Genomic DNA, 20,404 nt, shown 5'->3' on the forward strand with positions numbered 1-20,404 from the left:
TAGGTATGAGCCACCATGCCTGGCCTTGATCTAGTTTAGGAAGATCTTGATTCCTTTCCTCAGGAGTACTTTTAAAAAATTATTGAGATATAATTCACATACCATAAAATTCACCTTTTGAAAGTGTACAATTTAGTGGTTCTTAGTATATTCACAAAAGTTGTACAACCATTACCACTGTCTAATTCCAGAACATTCTCATCATCCACAGAAAACCTATGCCCATTAGCAGTCACTCCTTACTCTCCCTCTTCCCAGCCCCTGGTGTCTACTAATCTCCTTTCTGTCTCTATGGATTTTCCCAGGAGTACTTTTTAAATTTGGTCAGGTTTTTCTGCAGATTTTCTGGAAAAAAAAAAAATAAGTAAGTAATAAATTTGATCGGGTTGTTTAACTTCTTCCTGCTTTATTTTCTCATCTACTGCACAGCTTTGGGATGAAGCTTTTTAAAGTTTAAATACTTTGAACTTATTATTACGTTGGTAAAAAATTTAAAAATCTGTTTTGAAAAAGAATTGTCTTCCAAACTCATTTGTCTTTGTAGACTCTTTCCCTTCACCCAATTGCTAGGAACATAGAGCATTCAGTCAGCTTATTTAAATCCCGTTACATCTAAAGACCTTTGTAGTTTGTCTCCAGAGCAGCTGTGGGTTTGTCTCTTGCAGATGGACGCGGCGGATAGGAGCTGCACGGTGTCTGTGCACTGTAGCAGCCATCGCGTCAAGATGCTGGTGAAGTTCCCCGCGCAGTACCCGAACAACGCTGCCCCTTCCTTCCAGTTTGTCAACCCCACGACCATCACATCCACCATGAAAGCTAAGCTGCTAAAGGTGCGGATCCGAGTTCCCAAATTCTCCTTGCTGTTGTAAGAGAAGAGCTCTGCTCGTGTGCATCAGTGTCTGCACTGAGTAGCAAAAGGAAAGTTGAAGGAAAACTCTGATAGAGAAGATTTGCAAGTCACCTGTTTTTAACACACTTGCAGCATTAGCAATGCAACCACTGCGCCTGCCATTCACTTTGTGTAGAAACATTAGAGCAGTGGTCCTTAACCTTTTTTGGGTCATGGACCCCCTCTGAAAGTCTAATGAAAATCATGGACATTTGCTCAGAAAAATTTGCACAATTGTTGCATAAAATTTCAGAAATATTGAATGTAAATATAGGAAATGCATATAATCTGCCCACAGACCTCATTTAGGCTATACATTCGTCTCAGGTTAGGAACCCTGCAATACAATTTCATTACTTGGAAACAACAGGCAAGTGTGTTCTGAAGCTAAAAGATATTTTATAATCAGAAAAAAAAATGTGTAAGGTCATTAAAAAAAATCCCATCAAAGGAGCCAGTGTTATCCTAGAGATAGGCTGGCTAGCTACACAGGCAGTGTCTGGACGGAGGCTCCACAGCCTGGCATCTGATGTGTACCCCTGCGGATTCAGAAACTTTGACATGTCAGTTCATTCAGAGCTAGTCAGGTGGAATCACCATAAAACAGCCTCATGAGCCAGGCACGATACACCTTTTTCCGTTTGAGCAGTGTCATAAGTGAAGGAACTAAAATGTCCTGACAAACCCAGAGCAACCGGAACATTGTTCATTTTTTGCTCAGTTTGGATCATGCATACTTAATTATTCCATTTTGTTGGGGTATCAAATGTAACTAGAAATTTTTCAAGTGGTTAAGGATCTCCGAGTTGCTAATTACTCAGATATTGATGGATTTGATGTGTTAAACTTGGGTTCTGAGTATTTCATTGCCTAGTTTGGACATCCAAAAAAGACAGCTTTTTCTATTGGCATAAAATGATAGGATTAGGAAGTGTCTTTAAAGGTCTAATTCAATGCTGTCTAGTAGAAATATAATTCATACCACATAGAATTTTTTAATTTTCTAGTAGCCACACTAAAAAAAAAAATTAAAAGTAGCAGGTAAATTAATTTCAGTAATATTTTTATTTAATCCAGTATATCCAAAATATTATCATGTGAACATATAACCAATATAAAATTATTGAGGTATTTTCCACTTTTTTTTTGGTACTAAGTCTTTGACATTTGCTGTGACTTTTACACTTACAGCGCCTGTCAGTTTGGACTAGCAAAATTTCACAGGCTCCATAGCCCCATGTGGATAGTGACAACACAGGTCAAATTTATATGCCTATCTTCAGTGTGTATATGTCACTTCATTTCTATAGCATATGCCTTAAAAAGTTAGGATTTATACTTTTTGTTTTTTTGAGACAGAGTCTCACTCAATCACCCTGGCTGGAGTGTAGTGGTGTCATCATAGCTCACTGCAACCTCAAACTCCTGGGCTTAAGCTGTCCTCCTGCCTCAGTCTTCTGAGTAGCTGTGACTACAGGCGCATGCCACTGCACCTGGCTAATTTTTCTCTTTTTAGTAGAGACCAGGTCTTGCTCTTGCTCAGGCTGGTCTTAAACTCCTGAGCTCAAGCAATCCTCCTATCTCTGCCTCCCAGAGTGCTGGGATCACAGGTGTGAACCACCACGCCCAGCCAGGAGTTATACTTTTAAAGGATACAAAAGATACATCATAATTTTCACTGAAGTGAAATGTGTTCCCCCTGGTTTGTCACTCAGAGCAATTTTCAGTCCATCCTAGTGGGTATTACTTCTAAGGTACAAGATTTCTCATAGAGGGCATGGGGTCATGGGAGAGGAAAGAGGCAGAATTCACTAGAAAGAAAGAATAGTCATTCTATTATTAGAAAATCTCAAAACCAGTGTGTGTGCCTGCTGCAGCTAAGGAAAGAGCTTCTCTAGGAGGGTTCAGGGACAAATCCTCCTCTTTCAGCTTCTGTAGAGGTGGAAATTGGTACACTATAGTAACACCCACTGGGCTGGACTGTGTTAGAAGCCTTGACTTAACCATACTTCTACCTCCCTGCGTCACCATTGCTTCTGACCACTTTGCAGAGTTAAAGCCAGTCAGGAGGCCATTGCTCTTCTTGACTGTCTTTTGGGCCTTTTCTAGATCCTCAAGGACACGTCCCTGCAAAAAGTGAAGCGAAACCAGAGCTGTCTGGAGCCCTGCCTACGCCAGCTTGTCTCCTGCCTCGAGTCCTTTGTGGTGGGAAGCATGAAATTGTTGTACCCACTTATGCTTTGAGTTTTCTTTCATTTCTTTCTCCCTAAAATCATGGGCTCCCTGGTTTTGTAATATTGGGTCCTTGTTTTGTAATTCAGTTTGCAGACAGGTTTTGGGTTTTAGTTTGTTGATTTTTAAATTTCAGAACCAGGAAGACAGTGCTTCCAGCAACCCGTTTGCACTCCCAAACTCCGTCACACCCCCCTTGCCAACGTTTGCGCGGGTGACCACTGCCTATGGGTCGTACCAAGATGCCAATATCCCCTTTCCTAGGACTTCTGGGGCCAGGTTCTGTGGAGCAGGTTGGTCTCTTTTTGGTTCTCTGATTCTGGATTTGGAGAGAGAACAGCTAAAAATGTTGTATATTCTGTATGAAAATCTTCTTCAGAAAATTTTTCTTTCATTTTATTTCCTGAATACTCAAAAAGACTCTTGTGGTGGTGTTATAGGGTCTGGTGCCAAATTGGTGTCTGTGGACTTATTGTAAGAATGCTCACCAGAATTGTAGCCTTAATTGTTTTCATTTGGATGAGCTTGGATTTGAGTCTTCACTCAAAGCCCTGATTCTTAGCGGGGGACAAGGTCCTCTAAGAAGTACCTAGGAAGACTTTATCCAGGCCACATGCATCCTCTCTCCTGGATCCTGGAGAATGACCTTTGTTCCTGTTCAGGGTCACTGCAGCCATGAGCAATTTATGAAAATGTGTCTTACCCTCAGGTATATTGAGATAGGAAAGAGATTGGCCAATCCTGCCTGGGGATGTCCCACGTCGAGCTCTTTGACACTGATGTGCACATGTGATGTCTCCTCAGGTTATCTGGTGTATTTCACAAGGCCCATGACCATGTATCGGGCAGTGTCTCCAACAGAACCTACCCCGAGGTGAGCCTGGGAGACGCAGAAGCAGTCTACATTCACAGTGCCAGCAAGGGCAGAACCTGTGTTTGTCTTGGGACAATTTGCTGTAGTTCTTCGTAAACTCCCATTATCAGATTTACTCAAGAAAGATGGAGGTTCATTAAATTGCAAAAAAGCTGAGATTTTTCTATAAGGTTACTACCAGACCACTAGAAGGAGTAGTATGATAAAAGCTGTTGTCAAAACATGGCAAATTTTTTTTTAGTGTGCTTTCCCCTATTTCTAATTATTTACTTTATTGTAATCATTTACCATTATTATTTAATTAATATTACATAAAGCCAGAAAAATAACAGTAAGATTATCTATAGTCCTGAAACACTAATATGCCACTTCTGACATTACAAAAAAATGTGTGATTTTAAAAAATTACCTAAGTAGTATGTTGGGAAAACTCAAATAATGTGGAAGTTTTAAATTAAAATGTGAAAGCCCTTCCTTTCCTTTTCCATGTGCCGGGGAGATCCACTGTTAACAATGGAGCATGTTTCTGTCTAGTCGTCATTTTCTTCCAACAGATGATCTCGTGTACCAGCTAGGAGCATGGAAATTTCCCCAGGTCCAAATTTTGGCCCTGTCATTCTATGACTTTGGGCAGGTTATCTAAACTTTAGCTTCAGTTTCTCCAACAGTAACATGGGGATGATAATAGCAGCTGCCTCCTTTAGTTGGTGGGAAGATTAAATGAGTTAGTCCCTGTAAAAGCATTTAAAATACTGCCTGGCCCATTGGGAATGCTCTAACTGTATTTTCTGTCACTATCACCAGTTTTTTTAAACTTTATGATTATACAGTAGACTTCTGGTCCTGCAATCTGGTGACTAAGATAACTTGGAAGCTTTCTTGCTACCAACACCTGAATATATTGGATACAATATAGTTATCACAGTTACGAATGAATAGCTGAGGTAACAAGGCAGAAAGAGAACTGGGTGAAGTGTGTGAGCAGACACTACTGCTCTCCTGGGAGGCTGCCAGTCTCTGCAATAACCCAGACAGATAAAATCTTGACCCCGAAAGAACTGGGGTTAAGTAAGGGAACGCCTGCGCTACACCAGATTCCTTATTGGAAAGGTTGAACTAGAAAACAATCTCCTACTCTCAAAGGGAAACACCAAATATGTGTATATAGACTTTGGATCAGAGGGGAAAATGTTCCTAGTAGGAAGTTATTCAACTAATTGTACTTTATTAAGGTAGAAATTACACAAATCTGAAGCATATAGCTGGATGACCAAAACTCACCTTAACAATATGGAATCTTCCAGTCCGGTAGCATGGTATATTTCTCCATTGTTGTGTGTCATCTTTAATTTCTCTTAGCAACATTTTGTATTTTCATGTACATTTTAAAAATTAAATTTGCTCCTAAGTATTTGATGTGTTTTAATGCTACTGTAAATGAAAATTTAAAACTATTTTCTAAATGTTTGTTTCTAATATATATAAATATAGTAGATTTTTATAAATTGCCCTTGAATCTAAATTCACTTATTCTAGTAATTTGTAGATTCCTTTGGATTTTTTATATATGCAATCATAGAAGAATTCTGTGCTTAGCCAGATAAAGCATTTTTCAGTTTTAAAAGTTTTATTTGGTTCTTTTTTTGGAGTTGGCATCTTCTTCCCATTTTGTCTGTCTTTTCTTCTTGGTGTCATCAAATGCTAAGAATAGCACTACTTAGAAATGTGAAGAGACCGTAGCCAGTGTTGGTAATTCTCATTTTCAACTGCAGATCTCTCTCAGCCTTGTCTGCTTATCATACTGGCCTGATTGCACCAATGAAGATCCGCACAGAGGCCCCTGGGAACCTTCGTTTGTACAGCGGGAGCCCCACTCGCAGCGAGAAAGAGCAGGTCTCCATCAGCTCCTTCTACTACAAGGAGCGGGTAAGTGCCGGAGCTGTCGCCTCTGATTCTTACCGCTTCTCCTGGAGTACTGTTCTTGTTTCCCTGCCTGCCACATGTAGCAGCTAAATTAATAATCCCCCTGTAGTCTTTCATAATTAATTTGTTCAAGAAAGGCCATCACTTTGTTCCTTTTGGTTGGTTTTAACTATGATAAAATGTGTGTGTTGGTTTGGCAGGGGGTGGAGGGGGCAGGGGGCGGTTAGTTCTTACAATCCGTGTTTTTCACTCCCCATTTAACCGTGTCCTTATAGTCCCCACTCACTGAGTTGATTCCCCTTATTTCAGGTAGGATAATTTAGTTTTAGGTCTTCGTGGATATTCTGATGTTTGTTAACAAACTAAGGGATGCCTCTGAAGGCTTGGAGTCTTAATATGTTCGGAACTTCATAGTTGCGAGAAGTTTTAAAGTTGGTGTCTAAAAGGTTTTTTTTCCTAAGACTCCACTTAAGGACCCATTTGAGTGGAACAGTTTATACAAAAGTCACCTGAACTTTTCCTTATGTTCCTAGATTCTTAAGGAACTCATTGTCCCTAAAGTAGTTTTCATTAAGCTGTCAGAAACCTTTGGTGACAACATCGTGGAGAATGTTGACAGAGCGTAGGAATGATTCCGAGAAAAACTTCTGTGTCATCAGATTGAGCCTGTGGCTTACAAAGGCGTTTAGTGGACATGATGTTTTAAACAGAGTTACCACTGACCTACTGCACACACTCAGTCCTTAGGAGTTCTTTGTTGTCCCTCACTAAATGAAAAGTAATGGATTGTCTTTAATTAAAATGTGTTTTTCAAAAATCAAATTATTTTAAATAAAACACCAATTTCTAGGAAGTATTAGAAGTGTCTAACCTTCTTGGTTCACACTGATAGTTGACCATCTCTGACTTTATTCTTAGGGTTGTATGTGACTTAAATGAGTGGGAGCAACTGATGTTTAAGACCAGACCAGTCTTGGGTGAAACCACGTAGGTGAACAGGGGAAAATGATATTTTTGTTGCCTTTCCGGCCAATTTCCTATGGTCCCCTTCCTCACATCTCTGATGGAATTCTGCCCCCTTGGGTACTACAGACCTCGTTAGAACACCTACTAAACTATATCACACCCAAGTCCTTTATGTTAAAAATGGTTAGTTCTTTTTCCTTTTTCTGCAGGCTCGCAGGTAACTGAATAGATGACTTGATAAACTGGTTGGGACTAAGGCATTTTATTGTCATAAAAGCCAAACAGACTTATGGTTGGGTAAATGTGGGAATTTTCTTCAGTGTCAGGGCCAAGTGGAAGAGATCTGTCATTCAAACAGGCAGCTCTGAATTCCCCTTCGATTCATGTCATGTACTACCCATGCTTGGGCTTGGACTGAGTGGTCTTGACTTTGTGGTTGCGTGTAAAGCCCATCTCTAGTCACAATAACTCCAATTCCAAGATGGCACCTCTCCTCATACAAAAGCATTTTTAAAGCCTATGTTTGTGTTTTTGATGATCTGGCCTCTTTGACTACATACATCACATCATAAAGAGGGACCAAAAGCAGGTGGATAACCATGTCCTATCAGGTAGGATCTGTTGGGGAGCAGAGGAGGGATTGTGAGATTTCAGTGTGAGGTGTTCCCAGTGTGCTGCTTCTCCACAGAAAATGGGCTATTAGTGTTCTCTAGTATGACACAGTAAGTGGTCTTTATGTTCTATTTCAAATAGTGCCCAAATAGGGGGACACTTTTATTACAATTGCATATGAAACTTTTGTATTGATGGGTAGCACATACTGAAAAGTTCACAGATCATAACTGTATAGTTCAATGAATTAAAAGTCACATAGTCAAGAACTAGAACATTACTAAAACCCCAGAAACCCTGGGGGAGACATGCTTTAATGGATGACATATAATAATTGTTAGGTTAAATCATGTGAAATTCCTGATATTTGATCATTTTTGACCTAAAAAAAGTTTGATGTGGGTCAACCTAATAGGTTAAGAAGGTAAAAAATGAATAAGTCAATTATTTACTGGTGAATTTGATGTAAACTTCTCTCTATTTGAAACTTGTTCATGTCCATCCCATTTATGTGAGGCAGAGGGGGGCACTGAAGAAATGGAATCACTTAGATAGGCTCCCTTATCTTCTTCACAGTGGTCCATGCTCCTTGAGGAGTATTTTCTAATCCTCAGGTGTCTAGTTTCACATGTCAAATGGTATCGCTTTTATTACTTTTATTTTGGAAATGATTCCAGTTTACTAAATTTCTCTGTGCTTAAGTTTTTGTTTTCAGCCCAGATTGTTCTCCTACATATTGTGATTCCCTTTTAGATCTCTACCCCTGAGAGCTCTAGGTGGGTAAGAGTAAAGGAATGGAATATAACTACCTTAAGGCATAGCAATGAAGGAATTCTAGGGTATTTTTGTGATTACAAAAACAGGCTCGGTGGCTCACACCTGTAATCCTCACACTCTGGGAGGCTGAGGTGGGAGGATCGCTCAAGGTCAGGAGTTCGAGACCAGCCTGAGCAAGAGCCAGACCCCGCCTCTACTAAAAATAGAAAGAAATTATCTGGACAACTAAAAATACATATAGAAAAAATTAGCCAGGCATAGTGGCACATGCCTGTAGTCCCAGCTACTCAGGAGGTTGAGGCAGAAGGATTGCTTGAGCCCAGGAGTTTGAGGTTGTTGTGAGCTAGGCTGATGCCACGGCACTCTAGCCCAGGCAACAGAGCGAGACTCTGTCTATAAAAAAAAAAAAAATCTTTAGAGAGCCATTTGGAGATTATTGTTTGTTTCTTTTGTTGCTTTTGTGTGTTTTTAACCTGCCCTACTTAGGTCGTATTGTTTTATTCACCCAAATGTTCTCCAGATGCTCCTAAAAATTTTAACACATGAGAGACGTAAAAAAACATCAAATTTCATAGAAAGTCAGAAAGCAAAGGGAAATGCCAGCATTCATTTGGCAAGTGGACCAACTATTAATGGCTGATAAAATATTGTTTATTTCTACGATAAATCAGGAGGCCCAGAATTTACGATAAATATTAAACATTGCTTTACATTTTTAAAATTTTGCAACCTCCCATCCTTGCTTCAGCTTATGTCACTAAGAGAGCTCTGATGTAAATAACTGGGGAGGTCTTTAATAGAATGTTTTCTAATCTCTGAAAACAGATGGAGATTGTTAGCACATTCAGAATGTTAGCCAGGGTGCCTGTAAGATGGTACTTCCTTGGGTTTAGCTGCCTCCTTCCGCCCTTTCTCCAGGGCTCTTGCGTCCCCTGACATTGCCCTGAAGATATGGTCCTTTAGTCCCAGTGTCAAGACACCCACGTCACTCAGCATCCCCCAGCCACACACCAGCAAAAAATCTGGCATAATGAGCCTATTGAAGAGTATCTTCCCTTTTAGGAATGAGAATGTACTCTCCATACATGTTCTCCTTCTCACCTGCTACAGGGGCAAACAGTCTTCTGCCTGTTTTGCCAGTTGCACCATGATCTCAGTCCTTGTTAGAGTTCCTTTGTCAGAGCTGTGTTGATGTCAGCCCCCTTATACCTTGAAACATGACTACAGAGTAATGAAATGGAAGCTTTGTTGGGAGCGTGGTGGGTTGGGAGGGAGGTGAGGGAATCCCAGTACTGCTGTTGAGGTTTTCCAGTCATCCCAATCCCTGTTTTACAGTGTATTATTGTACCTTTAATCCATCAGATGTGGGGGAAGCGTTCATTTTACTCTATATTTTTCCCTTTTAATTTTCTTGGTGTTTTTCTTCCCTCCTCCTGGGTGTAACGTTTTCACGCACAGATGTCTCCTCGCTCTGCCCGGCGACGTTGGTCCATACAAGCAATTAACGACTTCCCGGTACTGTGCGCTGTGCAAATACTCTCCTTGACTAATCCTGTCTCTACCCAAAGGCCCAAGAATAAAATGCCACCTGCCTGGCTTTGAGGAACCTGAAATGACAGGCTGGCTGGTTTTCGGGACCAGCAACAATAAAATTCTCGCTTGGGGGAGTTCAGGCACCAAGGACTGTCTCCTTGTCCAATCAATCATGGACTTTCAAACGAGTTAATATTATTAAGGATCCTGAATGGACTTTTTTGCAAATGAAACTTAATACTGGGTTTCTTGGAAAGAACCCTGATTGTAAGCCGTCAGGTCACCTGATTTCTCTTGGGGCATTTTGTGTAATTTCTTGGAGCTTTCAAAAGCCCCCTTTGGCATGGGGGGAGCAGAGGAAGATATAAGAGGCTTCTGCCATGTGTCTCTGTTTTTATAGCCTTGGTCTAGTTCAGAGAGGGAGGTGCCCACCTTCTTCACTGGCATGACACATCTGCTAGTTTTTATCCTTTGGGAATTTTCTGGAACGATTTTTTCCCTTACCATCAGTATTTTGCATTGACAATAAAACCTCTGCTGTGGACATCCTCTCTTCCTTTTCTTTCTTTTCTTTCTTTCTTACTCACTCTTATTGGCCATTTCCCCTCTTCTGTCTTCCTCTCCTATCCCCTTCATGCTTTGGTAACTGACAAGGTGACCTCAAGCTGTGCAAGGTATGCTTGAGCTTTGTGTATAAAGAATGTTTCGGAGAATAGTCCTATAGCCTGTTCACATAAAAACCAGTTGAAATCAGGAGCCCCGATTAGCACGTACCACTGCTGCCACCAGCGTGGCCCCCTTTCCTCAAAAAGCCTGTCCCAGCCAACCCAACTGCTGAATTTCCACTCGTTGTCCGGAAGTCCGTGCTCCCGCTGCTATTTAAATAGGACTTATTTTGACTTGCTGCCCACTCTGCTGATTGTGCATTGCTGATGGGGTTGCTGCGAAGCAGTTGGTGGCTTATTCTTGGGCTGTTTTTACATTCAACCCATATATTGGCATCGATGTTGCCTCTGATTGTAGCAGTAATACTGGTGGTACAGTTGCAAGCTGGCTATTGGTTGTCATTCAGTGCTATTTGCACCAATGCCTCCCTCCCGCCCCTCCCCCATGCCTTTCTTCCCTGCCCTCTTTGCCATAACTCCACAAACACCTTCTTGGTATGCTCAGAGGGGCATCCTGGTGCTCATCACGTATTAATTTGTCTGTCTTGCTTTGTCTCTCTTCCCCCAATCCCTTCTCATGAAATCTATGGGGACGGGACATTTTCTACTGTTGGAGCACTGAAAAGACGTAGGAGAAATGCAGAGTGCTCTGCCTCCCAGAGGTACTGATTTTACTGCACAGAAAAGTCTCTCCATTGAAGCCCGTCGGAGTGAGACTGGAGCAATGCAGGAAGTTTAGGGCCTTTTAGACCATAGCACCCTTCCTCACTCAGGAAGGTTAACCACACCTTAACCTGATGTGTCATTGTTCTCTGGAACCAGAGAATGCTGAAAGACATCTGTGTATTGTTACCTGATAATTGTACAGACAAGAGAGACTCCTAAAATTGCTGGCAAGATAGTAAGTGGAAGAATAAGTCTTAGGAGAGGTGTGGGTGGAATGTGAACCCCTTTAATTGCCAAAGCACTAGAGGAAACACCCTGAGAGATTGTCCATCTGCTTGTTAGGTAGGACCCAAGGCTCCAATGAATATCTGATTTGAGATTTAATGTATTTAGGCAGCCTTGTTATATCTGAATCCCCAAAATAATTAGCCACTAGGCAGGATTACTTAAGTGACTCCTGCAGCCTGAAGGGGAGATAGTTCAGGTTTAAAAGCCATCAACCAACAAATAAAAATACCAAAACGGTCTTATAAACCCTTAAAGATTTTTGACAATATTTTGCAGTTACTCTTTACTGGATTAAAAAAACTAATATTGCTGTCCCATAATTGCTTTCACAGTCTGATTCCTGGTGGCAGCTATAATTAGGGCAATCCCATGTTAGGGAACCTCATTGTAGTATAAGCTCAAAGACCTGCTATATATAAAGCACCTGCTATATATGCACTACAGGTCAAATGGAATCGTGTAGAAGCCTGGTGTCTCAAGAAGCCCCAGGAAATACAGATTGTGATTTCCATAATTCAGTGAAGGATGATTACAGAAAGTCGTCAAAGACCACTCCCCTTACATTTTCATCAAGTATTTATGTATAGCTCACATTGGTTTGTTTCTACTGATCTCTGTAACCCAAAGCTGCAAGTGGGGGAAGAGTCCTAAGATAACTCTCTGGACTCTGAGTTTTCTTCTGTCTGAATGTGCCTAATTCTAACAAATGCACGAAAGGAGATTAAACAGTGTGAGGTATAGACCATGGAGGCCGGCCTACAATATAGTATCTTGGTCTGACTTGAGCCTGCCCCCATGTGCAGCTGGGGAGCTGCAGGAGCTGCAGCCTCTGCACATCTTCTCCAGACACTCTGGCTGAGCAGAACACAGTCACATGCTCTGCAGAAAGGTAACTGAAGAACTGAGTCATTGTAGAGGGAGCGTGTTGGACAGGCGTCACTAGAATCAAATGCTAATCTCCTTACACGCAGAGACAGATTCATTAAAAAATGGACCAAACTATTGACATATTAACAGGTAGCTTAGTCAGGATTTAATTTTTTTTTAAATCTAAAATCATTTACTGAAAATCAAGTTAAGTATCAACTCATAGGACTGTGACCTTGAGTAAGCCTCATTCTCATTTGTAAGATGGGAGTAATATCCCTAGACGTGTGGCGAGGCTAATGCCTGCACAGAGTGAGCAGGAGCTAACATTAACAGTCCTAAGTCAAACATTTGCACACTTGCACTTGTGTCATTTGTCCGTTTTTGGATGAGTTAGTCTACTTGCAAGTGAGCCACTTTTGGCATATGGACCTTAATATAATTAATAATATGTTTTCATTAGGTTTGCTTTGGAAGTCAGGAAATTGTGGTTATTTTCAGTGTATGCTGAAAGCTAGTAGACCTCATCCTTCCCAGGCCTCTGTTTATTTTGGCTGTGTAGCTAAACTGAGCTATAGTGAATTGCTCAATTGTTTAAGTTCCTCTCATTTTCTCTTCGTAATAAGGAGCCAGAGTGACTGCCTGGTGCGGTGTTTCAGAAGCCTTCCAGCCAACCTGGAAGACCAAATTAGGTGGAGCATGTTCATTCCAGGTGGCATCGTTTTAGTGTAGATTTTCTTTTTAATCCAGTACTCTAAGTCACATTTAAAATAACTAATTACGTGGGACCTGTGCAAGTGTCTTTTCCTGGATTTTTAAACTCCTGGAAACCTGAATGAGAATCACGGTGAAACGAGTTTGTGTACCTTGTACCATCCCTGTTCTAGTTAAGCCCTTTGTGCTGTTCAGTGTCACTGCAGGGTAGAAATAAGCAAAATTATGCTCCCTAAACAGGCCATGTCATAGTATCTAGTGCCTGTGTCACTACACCTATCTTAGGTCAGTTAGCTGGCCGGCTCCCGCCCATTCTGACAGGTTGTTTACTCTTTAACATATTCTCCTCTTACTTGCCCCCATGTCAGGATGTTTGTGGCTAAAAGGGTAGTATTTTTGTGAGTTTGCACATAATTCTTTAGAAAAGAACCAGGGCCAGTAGACAATGGAAGGTCTATCCTGCAGTAATGGATTAAGCTTCCCCTTTTATTGCAAAATAATGACTTGGGCATGGATAAATAGTAACTAGTAACTGAATTGCTTCTTAAGATCAAATGGGTCAAGGCTTCAAATTGATAGCATAGCATATGTAGTTTCAAATGATGAACAATTCACAGATACTTCCACTAAACCTCTTCGTTCACCTGCCTTGAACTAAGTCCAGATGTCCTGGATTTAGTGGGTTCCAAGACACATCATAACCCTATAGCAGGTTGCATGGGGCAACTTTGGGATTAGATGGTTCCTCAGTGGTCAGGAACACCTGACTTTAGACCAAGACTAATTCATGGAAGAGTGATTGCATAAAAATCACTTGCAGAAAATGAGTATATTTGAGAGTAATCTAAGTAATGATCTAATTTAAATTCTGAGAGCTTATATACATTCCTAATAACTATATATTTTTAGATTACATTTTTCAGCTTACACAATTTATACCCATGCCTTTTCATTGTATGCTTGTTAAACTTGTGAGATTGGAACAATAGAGCTCACAATTAGCCACAAGTTATCAGTGAGCAAAGAAAGAATAACACGTGTGAGACTACATTCATAACAAATAAGCAACTCACCCAGGAGCATATTGAGCCAGTACACATGGTAGTAAGAGGAGTGAGCCTTGGCTTTCTGACTTCAAGGTCCAGGCCCTTTTCACTAGCTCCTTTGCCTCCTTTGTTAATAAATGTGTCACTCCCTTCCTTGGTTAAATCACTTTAGTGACCTTTTTAACTTCTGGCAATAAAGTAAAATAGAATATTGGTCCATTGCCTGGTGGTCATTTTGAAAATGCCAGGTGGGACTGTACTCTAATAATTCTTGTTTTCTGGGACATCTCTCAGTTCACATATCCAGGCTTCTCACACACAGCCACTTCTAGATGAGACTCTGGGGAAATGGGATACTTGCTCATGACCTTCCGTGTCCCTACCCAAGTCCCTTGATGCAAATACTTTGAAAATGATCCCTTTTAGAAATAATTCAAGTCTACTAGAAAAACAGAGTAATTCTTTTCAAGCTGCTAAGTTTCTCTGTCTTCCTACTGTAGATTAAGGTTTGCAGAGCCCACACTGCTGTGTCTGAATTAAATTTACAACAAATCCTGTTGAAACTGAGAAGGAAAAAAACTTTGATTAGTTTCAGGCAAGAACTTTGAACCTAGTCATGAACTCAACCTAAAAATTGTTCTTCTCCCACATTTTTGGGGTCTTTACTAACTTATTTACCTGCTGTTTTAAATTAATTAATTCATTAATCCTGGCTTCCTGGTGTCTGTTTTTAAGCACCTGCGGAATATATATACAGCCCTGCAGTAGGTGCTTAGTTTCCTGTTAGGATTTTGAATCAAGAGCTCGATGCCCTTTGTCATCCTTTTATTTCCTACAGATGCTGATTCCTATAATTGTGGGCATGGTGTAATTTAGAGTGTCTGCAAATTACCAATGACCCAAATATGATGTGCTCTGCAACTTGTAGGCTTCCGCTTACCATAAGTCCCCATTAGTTATATCTTGTCATCTCCCCCAGAAATCACGGCGATGGAAAAGTAAGCGAGAGGGATCAGACTCTGGCAACCGGCAGATCAAGGCTGCTGGGAAGGTCATCATCCAGGATGTCGCCTGCCTCCTTCCTGTGCACAAGTCACTGGGAGAACTGTACATGTAAGTATCAGGTTTCACGTATAAGCCAGGCACAGTGGCATGTGCCTGCAGTCCCAGCTATTTGGGAGGCTAAGGTGGCAGGATCGCTTAAGCCCAGGAGTTCAAGTCTAGCCTGAGCAATATAGGGAGACCCTGTCTCTTAAAAAGAAAAATTGTTTTTCAAGTATGCTGTACTGATTTAGTCAAGATTAGCAATTTTTTTTTTTTCTTTTTCTTTTAAGTGTTGGAACTCCTTCAAAAGCAGTTTTAGGAGAAGCCCAATGTATTAGCCTTCTATTGCTGCATAACAAATTACGACAAATATATTAAATAGCTTCAAACAACAGTCATTTATTATCTTCCAATGTCCATGGGTCAGGAGTCTGGGTCTGGCTCTGCTGGATCCTTGCTCAGGGTCTCACCAGGCTGAATACATGCCATTGGCCAGACGGTGTTCTCATCTAGTGCTCAGGGGTCTCTTCCAAGCCTGTTCAGGCTGTTGGCAGAATTCAGTCCCTTGCAGCTATAGAACTCTTCTGCGAATTTCATCTTCCTTAAGGCTCACACCCACTTCACCTTCTTTCTAAGGCCTCACCTGATTAGGTCAGGCCCACTCAGGACAGCCTCCCTTTTGATGAAATCAAGGTCACCTGCGTAATAACCTAACCATGGAAAGGTGATATACCGTTGGTATTCACTGGTGCCACCCACATTCAAAGGGAGGGGATTATAGAAGGCATGCATGGCAGGGGGCAGGAATCTTGGGGACCATCTTAGAACTGTGCCTCCTACAACGCAGTATGGAAAGAGATAAAAGCAGAGCTATTTTGGGTTGAAAGGAGGTAAGAGGTGAGTGACCAGCATACAGAGGCCGGCCTGCAGTTTTCCTGCTTCTTCCTAAACTTGAACTCATAATAGAAAGTATTTTTATTATGTAGTATACACGTTCCTACTCTTGGTGTTAAGAACCACAGTGTTGCACATATTTAAATCCATTCTTTTTTTTTTTTTTTTTTTTTTTTGAGACAGAGTCTCACTTTGTTGCCCGGGCTAGAGTGAGTGCCGTGGCATCAGCCTAGCTCACAGCAACCTCAGACTCCTGGGCTTAAGCGATCCTACTGCCTCAGCCTCCCGAGTAGCTGGGACTACAGGCATGAGCCACCATGCCCGGCTAATTTTTTTTGTATATATATTTTTAGTTGGCCAGATAATTTCTTTCTATTTTTAGTAGAGACGGGGTCTCGCTCTTGCTCAGGCTGGTCTCGAACTCCTGACCTCGAGCAATCCACCCGCCTCGGCCTCCCAGAGCTAGGATTACAGGCGTGAGCCACCGCGCCCGGCCTAAATCCATTCTTATGCAACCCTCAAACCCTGGGAACGCCATAGACAAGCTGGGTGGCAAATTGGTATTTGAGTGCAGCCTCCTCTCCTAACTGCAAACAGGTGAGTGATTTCACCTTCCCCAGGCCAGAACCCGCAGCTGTATTAACATCAACTCTAGCTAAGCTTTTCTTCCAAGTCAGATAAAAAGAGAACTCAAGACCAATACAGAATAAAACATTTTGACTGACAACCAAAGAGGCCATTTCTGGTCTGTTTGTTAAACCAGGAGTCATTGATTCAGGAAGTTAGACTATAAAGAAACTTTTTTATTCTTTTTAAAAAATTTCAGATTGAATGTGAATGATATTCAGGAAACATGTCAGAAGAACGCCACGTCTGCCTTGCTTGTTGGAAGGAAGGATCTTGTCCAGGTATTGTACATCCCTTTTGGTAGAGATCTGTATTTTTCTTCACGAGCAAGTTGTTTTCACTTTGTAGTTGTAGTTTAGCAACATTTGCAAAGTGCGCCTCCTGTTTTGCAATTCCTTTCCTATTTTCTTTGCCAACCTCTAGGGCTAGAGCAGCTTTCCAAATCCTCTGGATGTTTTCTTACTAGTGCATAATGGGAAAGGTCCTAAAGCAATTACTGAATATTTTTTATTACATTTCTTTTCTATTCCAGTAACATGGTAATTGTCAGATACCTAAATTTGGGCATCTATATCTTCGCCATTTGCACCCTCAGTTTTTTTTTTTTAACTTTTAAAATTGCTTCATTTCATAAAAGGTTTACTAAAGTATTCCTTTAGGGATGTTCATTATAAAAATATGATTTAATTTTTTTTTTTTTTTTTTTTTTTTTTTGAGACAGAGTCTTGCCCTCTTGCCCGGGCTAGAGTGAGTGCCGTGGCGTCAGCCTAGCTCACAGCAACCTCAAACTCCTGGGCTTAAGTAATCCTACTGCCTCAGCCTCCCGAGTAGCTGGGACTACAGGCATGCGCCACCATGCCCGGCTAATTTTTTGTATATATATTTTTAGTTGTCCAGATAATTTTTATTTCTATTTTTAGTAGAGACGGGGTCTCGCTCAGGCTGGTCTCGAACTCCTGACCTCGAGCGATCCACCCGGCTCGGCCTCCCAGAGTGCTAGGATTACAGGCGTGAGCCACCGCGCCCGGCCAAAAATATGATTTAATATTATAGATTTAAGTTTCCTTCATCTTTGCAGGAGCACAGCAGTGTATTAAAGCAAATCGTTCCTGTATTGTTTTGCTTAACAGCTTTATTGACATATAGTCCACATACCATGAAATTTACACATTTGAAATGTACCATTCAGTGGTTTTTAGTGTATTCAAAGTTGTGCAGCCATTGCCACAAACAGTATTAGAACATTTTCATTATCCCAAAAAGAAACCCCGAAACCCCTAGTTGTCACTTCTTAATCTCACCTCCGCCCGCCCCCCCTCCCCGACAACCACTAATCCATTTTCTTTCTCTATTGTGCCCTTATTCTTTAGCATGAGGATTAGACTGAGCAATAGAAACTACTGGCTATTGTCCTGGCAGCTCAGTTTCTCCTTTATAACCCTCCAAATGAATCAGAGCTAAGGCCTTTCCTTGATTTTTATCTGATTAAGAAATCCCTAACATTTCCATTTGTCTTCTAACAAACACTGTCACGTCTCTGCCCAATTTTAGGAGAAATTCAGTGATGGATGCAATCTATTTCTGTAAGGACTGAGCTCCTTAGGTTCTGTGAACACTAAGGCAGCAGGAGGTAGTAGAAACTTCAGGGCAGAATTGACAGCGGAGGCAGAGGCCCAGTTCGGCTTCCTGCAGAGTGACACGAGGCAAGTTATTTTGGAGTCTTTCAGTCTCCGTATGTTTGTAAGCTGAGAACCTCAAGGCAGACATAAGGTTCATTTTCCAAAAAAATATTATCTGAGGAAAAATTACTTCCTAAAGTTTATTTTAAGTTTTCAGTGCTATTTTGGCACAGTTGATTGGAAAGGGCAGGCCAGTCTAAATGAAGTGGCAAGACTCTTGTGTTCAGACAGACCCAACTTAAATCTGGGCTTTGGCACTTTTTTATTGTGTGATTGTAAGCAAGCCACCCAATCTTTCTGAAACTCAAGTTCTTTGACTATAAAATGGAAACAATACTTTTAAAGTAATTATGAGCACTAGATAATACATGTGAGGTCCCATAACTGTATATGGTGGATGGGAAATGCCCAATATATGGTACAGTTACTGCTGCTGTCCTTGTAATGGTCATCTGTGACATGTGACATGATAGTGTTTAATGGGACAGAGAGATGATGTCAGTGAAAATGTTTGAATTTTTTTTTGTTCTTCTTTATGCCGATGTTGACGATTTTGTGTTTACTGTTTTATAAACAGTTGCAGAAATAAATGCAAGTGTCACTGTTTCTATGGAAGACATTTAGGAGATGGCTGTTAGGAAGTGAGGGAATACACGCCTAAGTTGGCTGCCAGGGTAGTAAACATCCTGTCCTGTCCCAGAAAGTCATTAACTTCTTTTAGCACCCATTCAGTGGGGCATCGATTATACAGATGTAAGTAAACTTCAAGTTTCTCTTTTTAAATGATACTTGGGTGTATTTTTCAAGTATCAAGTCGGTGCCACATAATTTCATTGGTTTTGTGTGTCTGATGTTTCCAGTTAGTGAGCATACAGTGATGCATTGCTACTAAGAAAGATTTTCTGGCCAGGTGTGATGGCTCATGCCTGTAATCCTAGCACTCTGGGAGGCCAAGGTGGGCGGATTGTTTGAACTCAGGGGTTTGTGACCTGCCTGAGCAAGAGCGAGACCCCATCTCTACTAAAAAAAAAAAAACAAATAGAAAGAAATTAGCTGGATAACTAAAAATATATACAAAAAATTAGCCAGTCATGGTGACGCATGCCTGTAGTCCCAGCTACTTGGGAGGCTGAGGCAGAAGGATCACTTGAGCCTAGGAGTTTGAGTTTGCTGTGAGCTAGGCTGACACCACAGCACTCTAGCCTGGGCAACAGAGTGAGACTCTGCCTCAAAAAAAAAAGAAAGAAAGAAAGAAAGATTTTCCAAAAGTAATGTTTGATCTTTAAAGGTTTTGAGGGGATGGGGGCTTTGTTTATGACATGATGTATTTAGTGTGTGCCTTGGATTTAACAGATACTTAATGAGCATTCGTTTCTGTTTGATGACTCTTAAGCCCCATGACATTTCAAATTTGAAGGTTTTCTTCAGATCTGGTGTCAACAGAAAAAAAGCCAAGTCTGTTTCATCATGGCCTTTTTTTTTAAGCTTCAGAGAATATACTGAATCTCTTGTAATGAAGGCAACAAAGTTTTTCATTATTTGGGTAAATAAAGAAGGACAGCTCTTAAACATAATATAGAATGTTTTTTTTTTCCTCCCTGCCAGCCAAGTTCACTCCTGAAGCAGCAGAACAAGTCATGTGAGTCAGTCGTTAAATAGACGATCCTTTGAAATGATCGCACTGTGTCCTTTCTCTGAAGTTTACTTAATGAAAGTTTTTAAGGCCAGTGTTTCTCAAGCTTTATAGTGCACACAAGTCCCCTAAGGATCTTGTTAAACTGTAAATTCTGACTCAGTGGGTCTGAGTGGGGCCTAAAATTCTGCGTTTCAATAAGCTTCCAGCTTTTGCCCACCTCAGAGCAGCAAGTCATTAGGTTGTGTGTGGAGGATAGGTGGGTTCCTTCCTGGTTTCTGCCCCTGTCCTCACCAGTCTGAGTTTGTGTGTTTCTCTTTGATCTGTCTAGGTCTGGTCGCTGGCTACGGTAGCTACAGATCTTTGCCTTGGTCCGAAGTCTGACCCAGATTTGGAAACACCCTGGGCTCGACATCCATTCGGGCGACAGCTGCTGGAGTCCCTGTAGGTTTTGAGAACTAAAAGTGAGGAAAAT

General features: G+C 41.2%; 1 protein-coding gene across 8 annotated transcripts in view; it reads left to right on the forward strand.

The window, feature by feature from the left end:
- Positions 1–20,404, forward strand: part of WDR59 (WD repeat domain 59) — a 64,877-nt gene that overhangs the window by 32,672 nt on the left and 11,801 nt on the right. For 5 of the 8 annotated variants that reach the window (XR_006730499.1, XM_045533942.1, XM_045533943.1 and 2 more), the window contains exons 14-22: positions 666–830; positions 2,999–3,094; positions 3,258–3,414; positions 3,926–3,995; positions 5,768–5,921; positions 9,732–9,788; positions 15,032–15,165; positions 16,817–16,898; positions 20,261–20,373. Coding sequence is in view for 7 of the 8 variants with exons in the window: in XM_045533942.1 (XP_045389898.1) it covers positions 666–830; positions 2,999–3,094; positions 3,258–3,414; positions 3,926–3,995; positions 5,768–5,921; positions 9,732–9,788; positions 15,032–15,165; positions 16,817–16,898; positions 20,261–20,373 (1,028 nt within the window). In the remaining variant the exon portion in view is untranslated. Of the gene's footprint in view, positions 1–665; positions 831–2,998; positions 3,095–3,257; positions 3,415–3,925; positions 3,996–5,767; positions 5,922–9,731; positions 9,789–15,031; positions 15,166–16,816; positions 16,899–18,168; positions 18,341–20,260; positions 20,374–20,404 lie in introns of those variants that run through there. The other 3 variants (XM_045533948.1, XM_045533944.1, XM_045533949.1) reach the window with 3 other exon arrangements.

The sequence above is a fragment of the Lemur catta genome, chromosome 20, assembly GCF_020740605.2.
Source record: "Lemur catta isolate mLemCat1 chromosome 20, mLemCat1.pri, whole genome shotgun sequence".
Lineage (NCBI taxonomy): Eukaryota > Metazoa > Chordata > Mammalia > Primates > Lemuridae > Lemur > Lemur catta.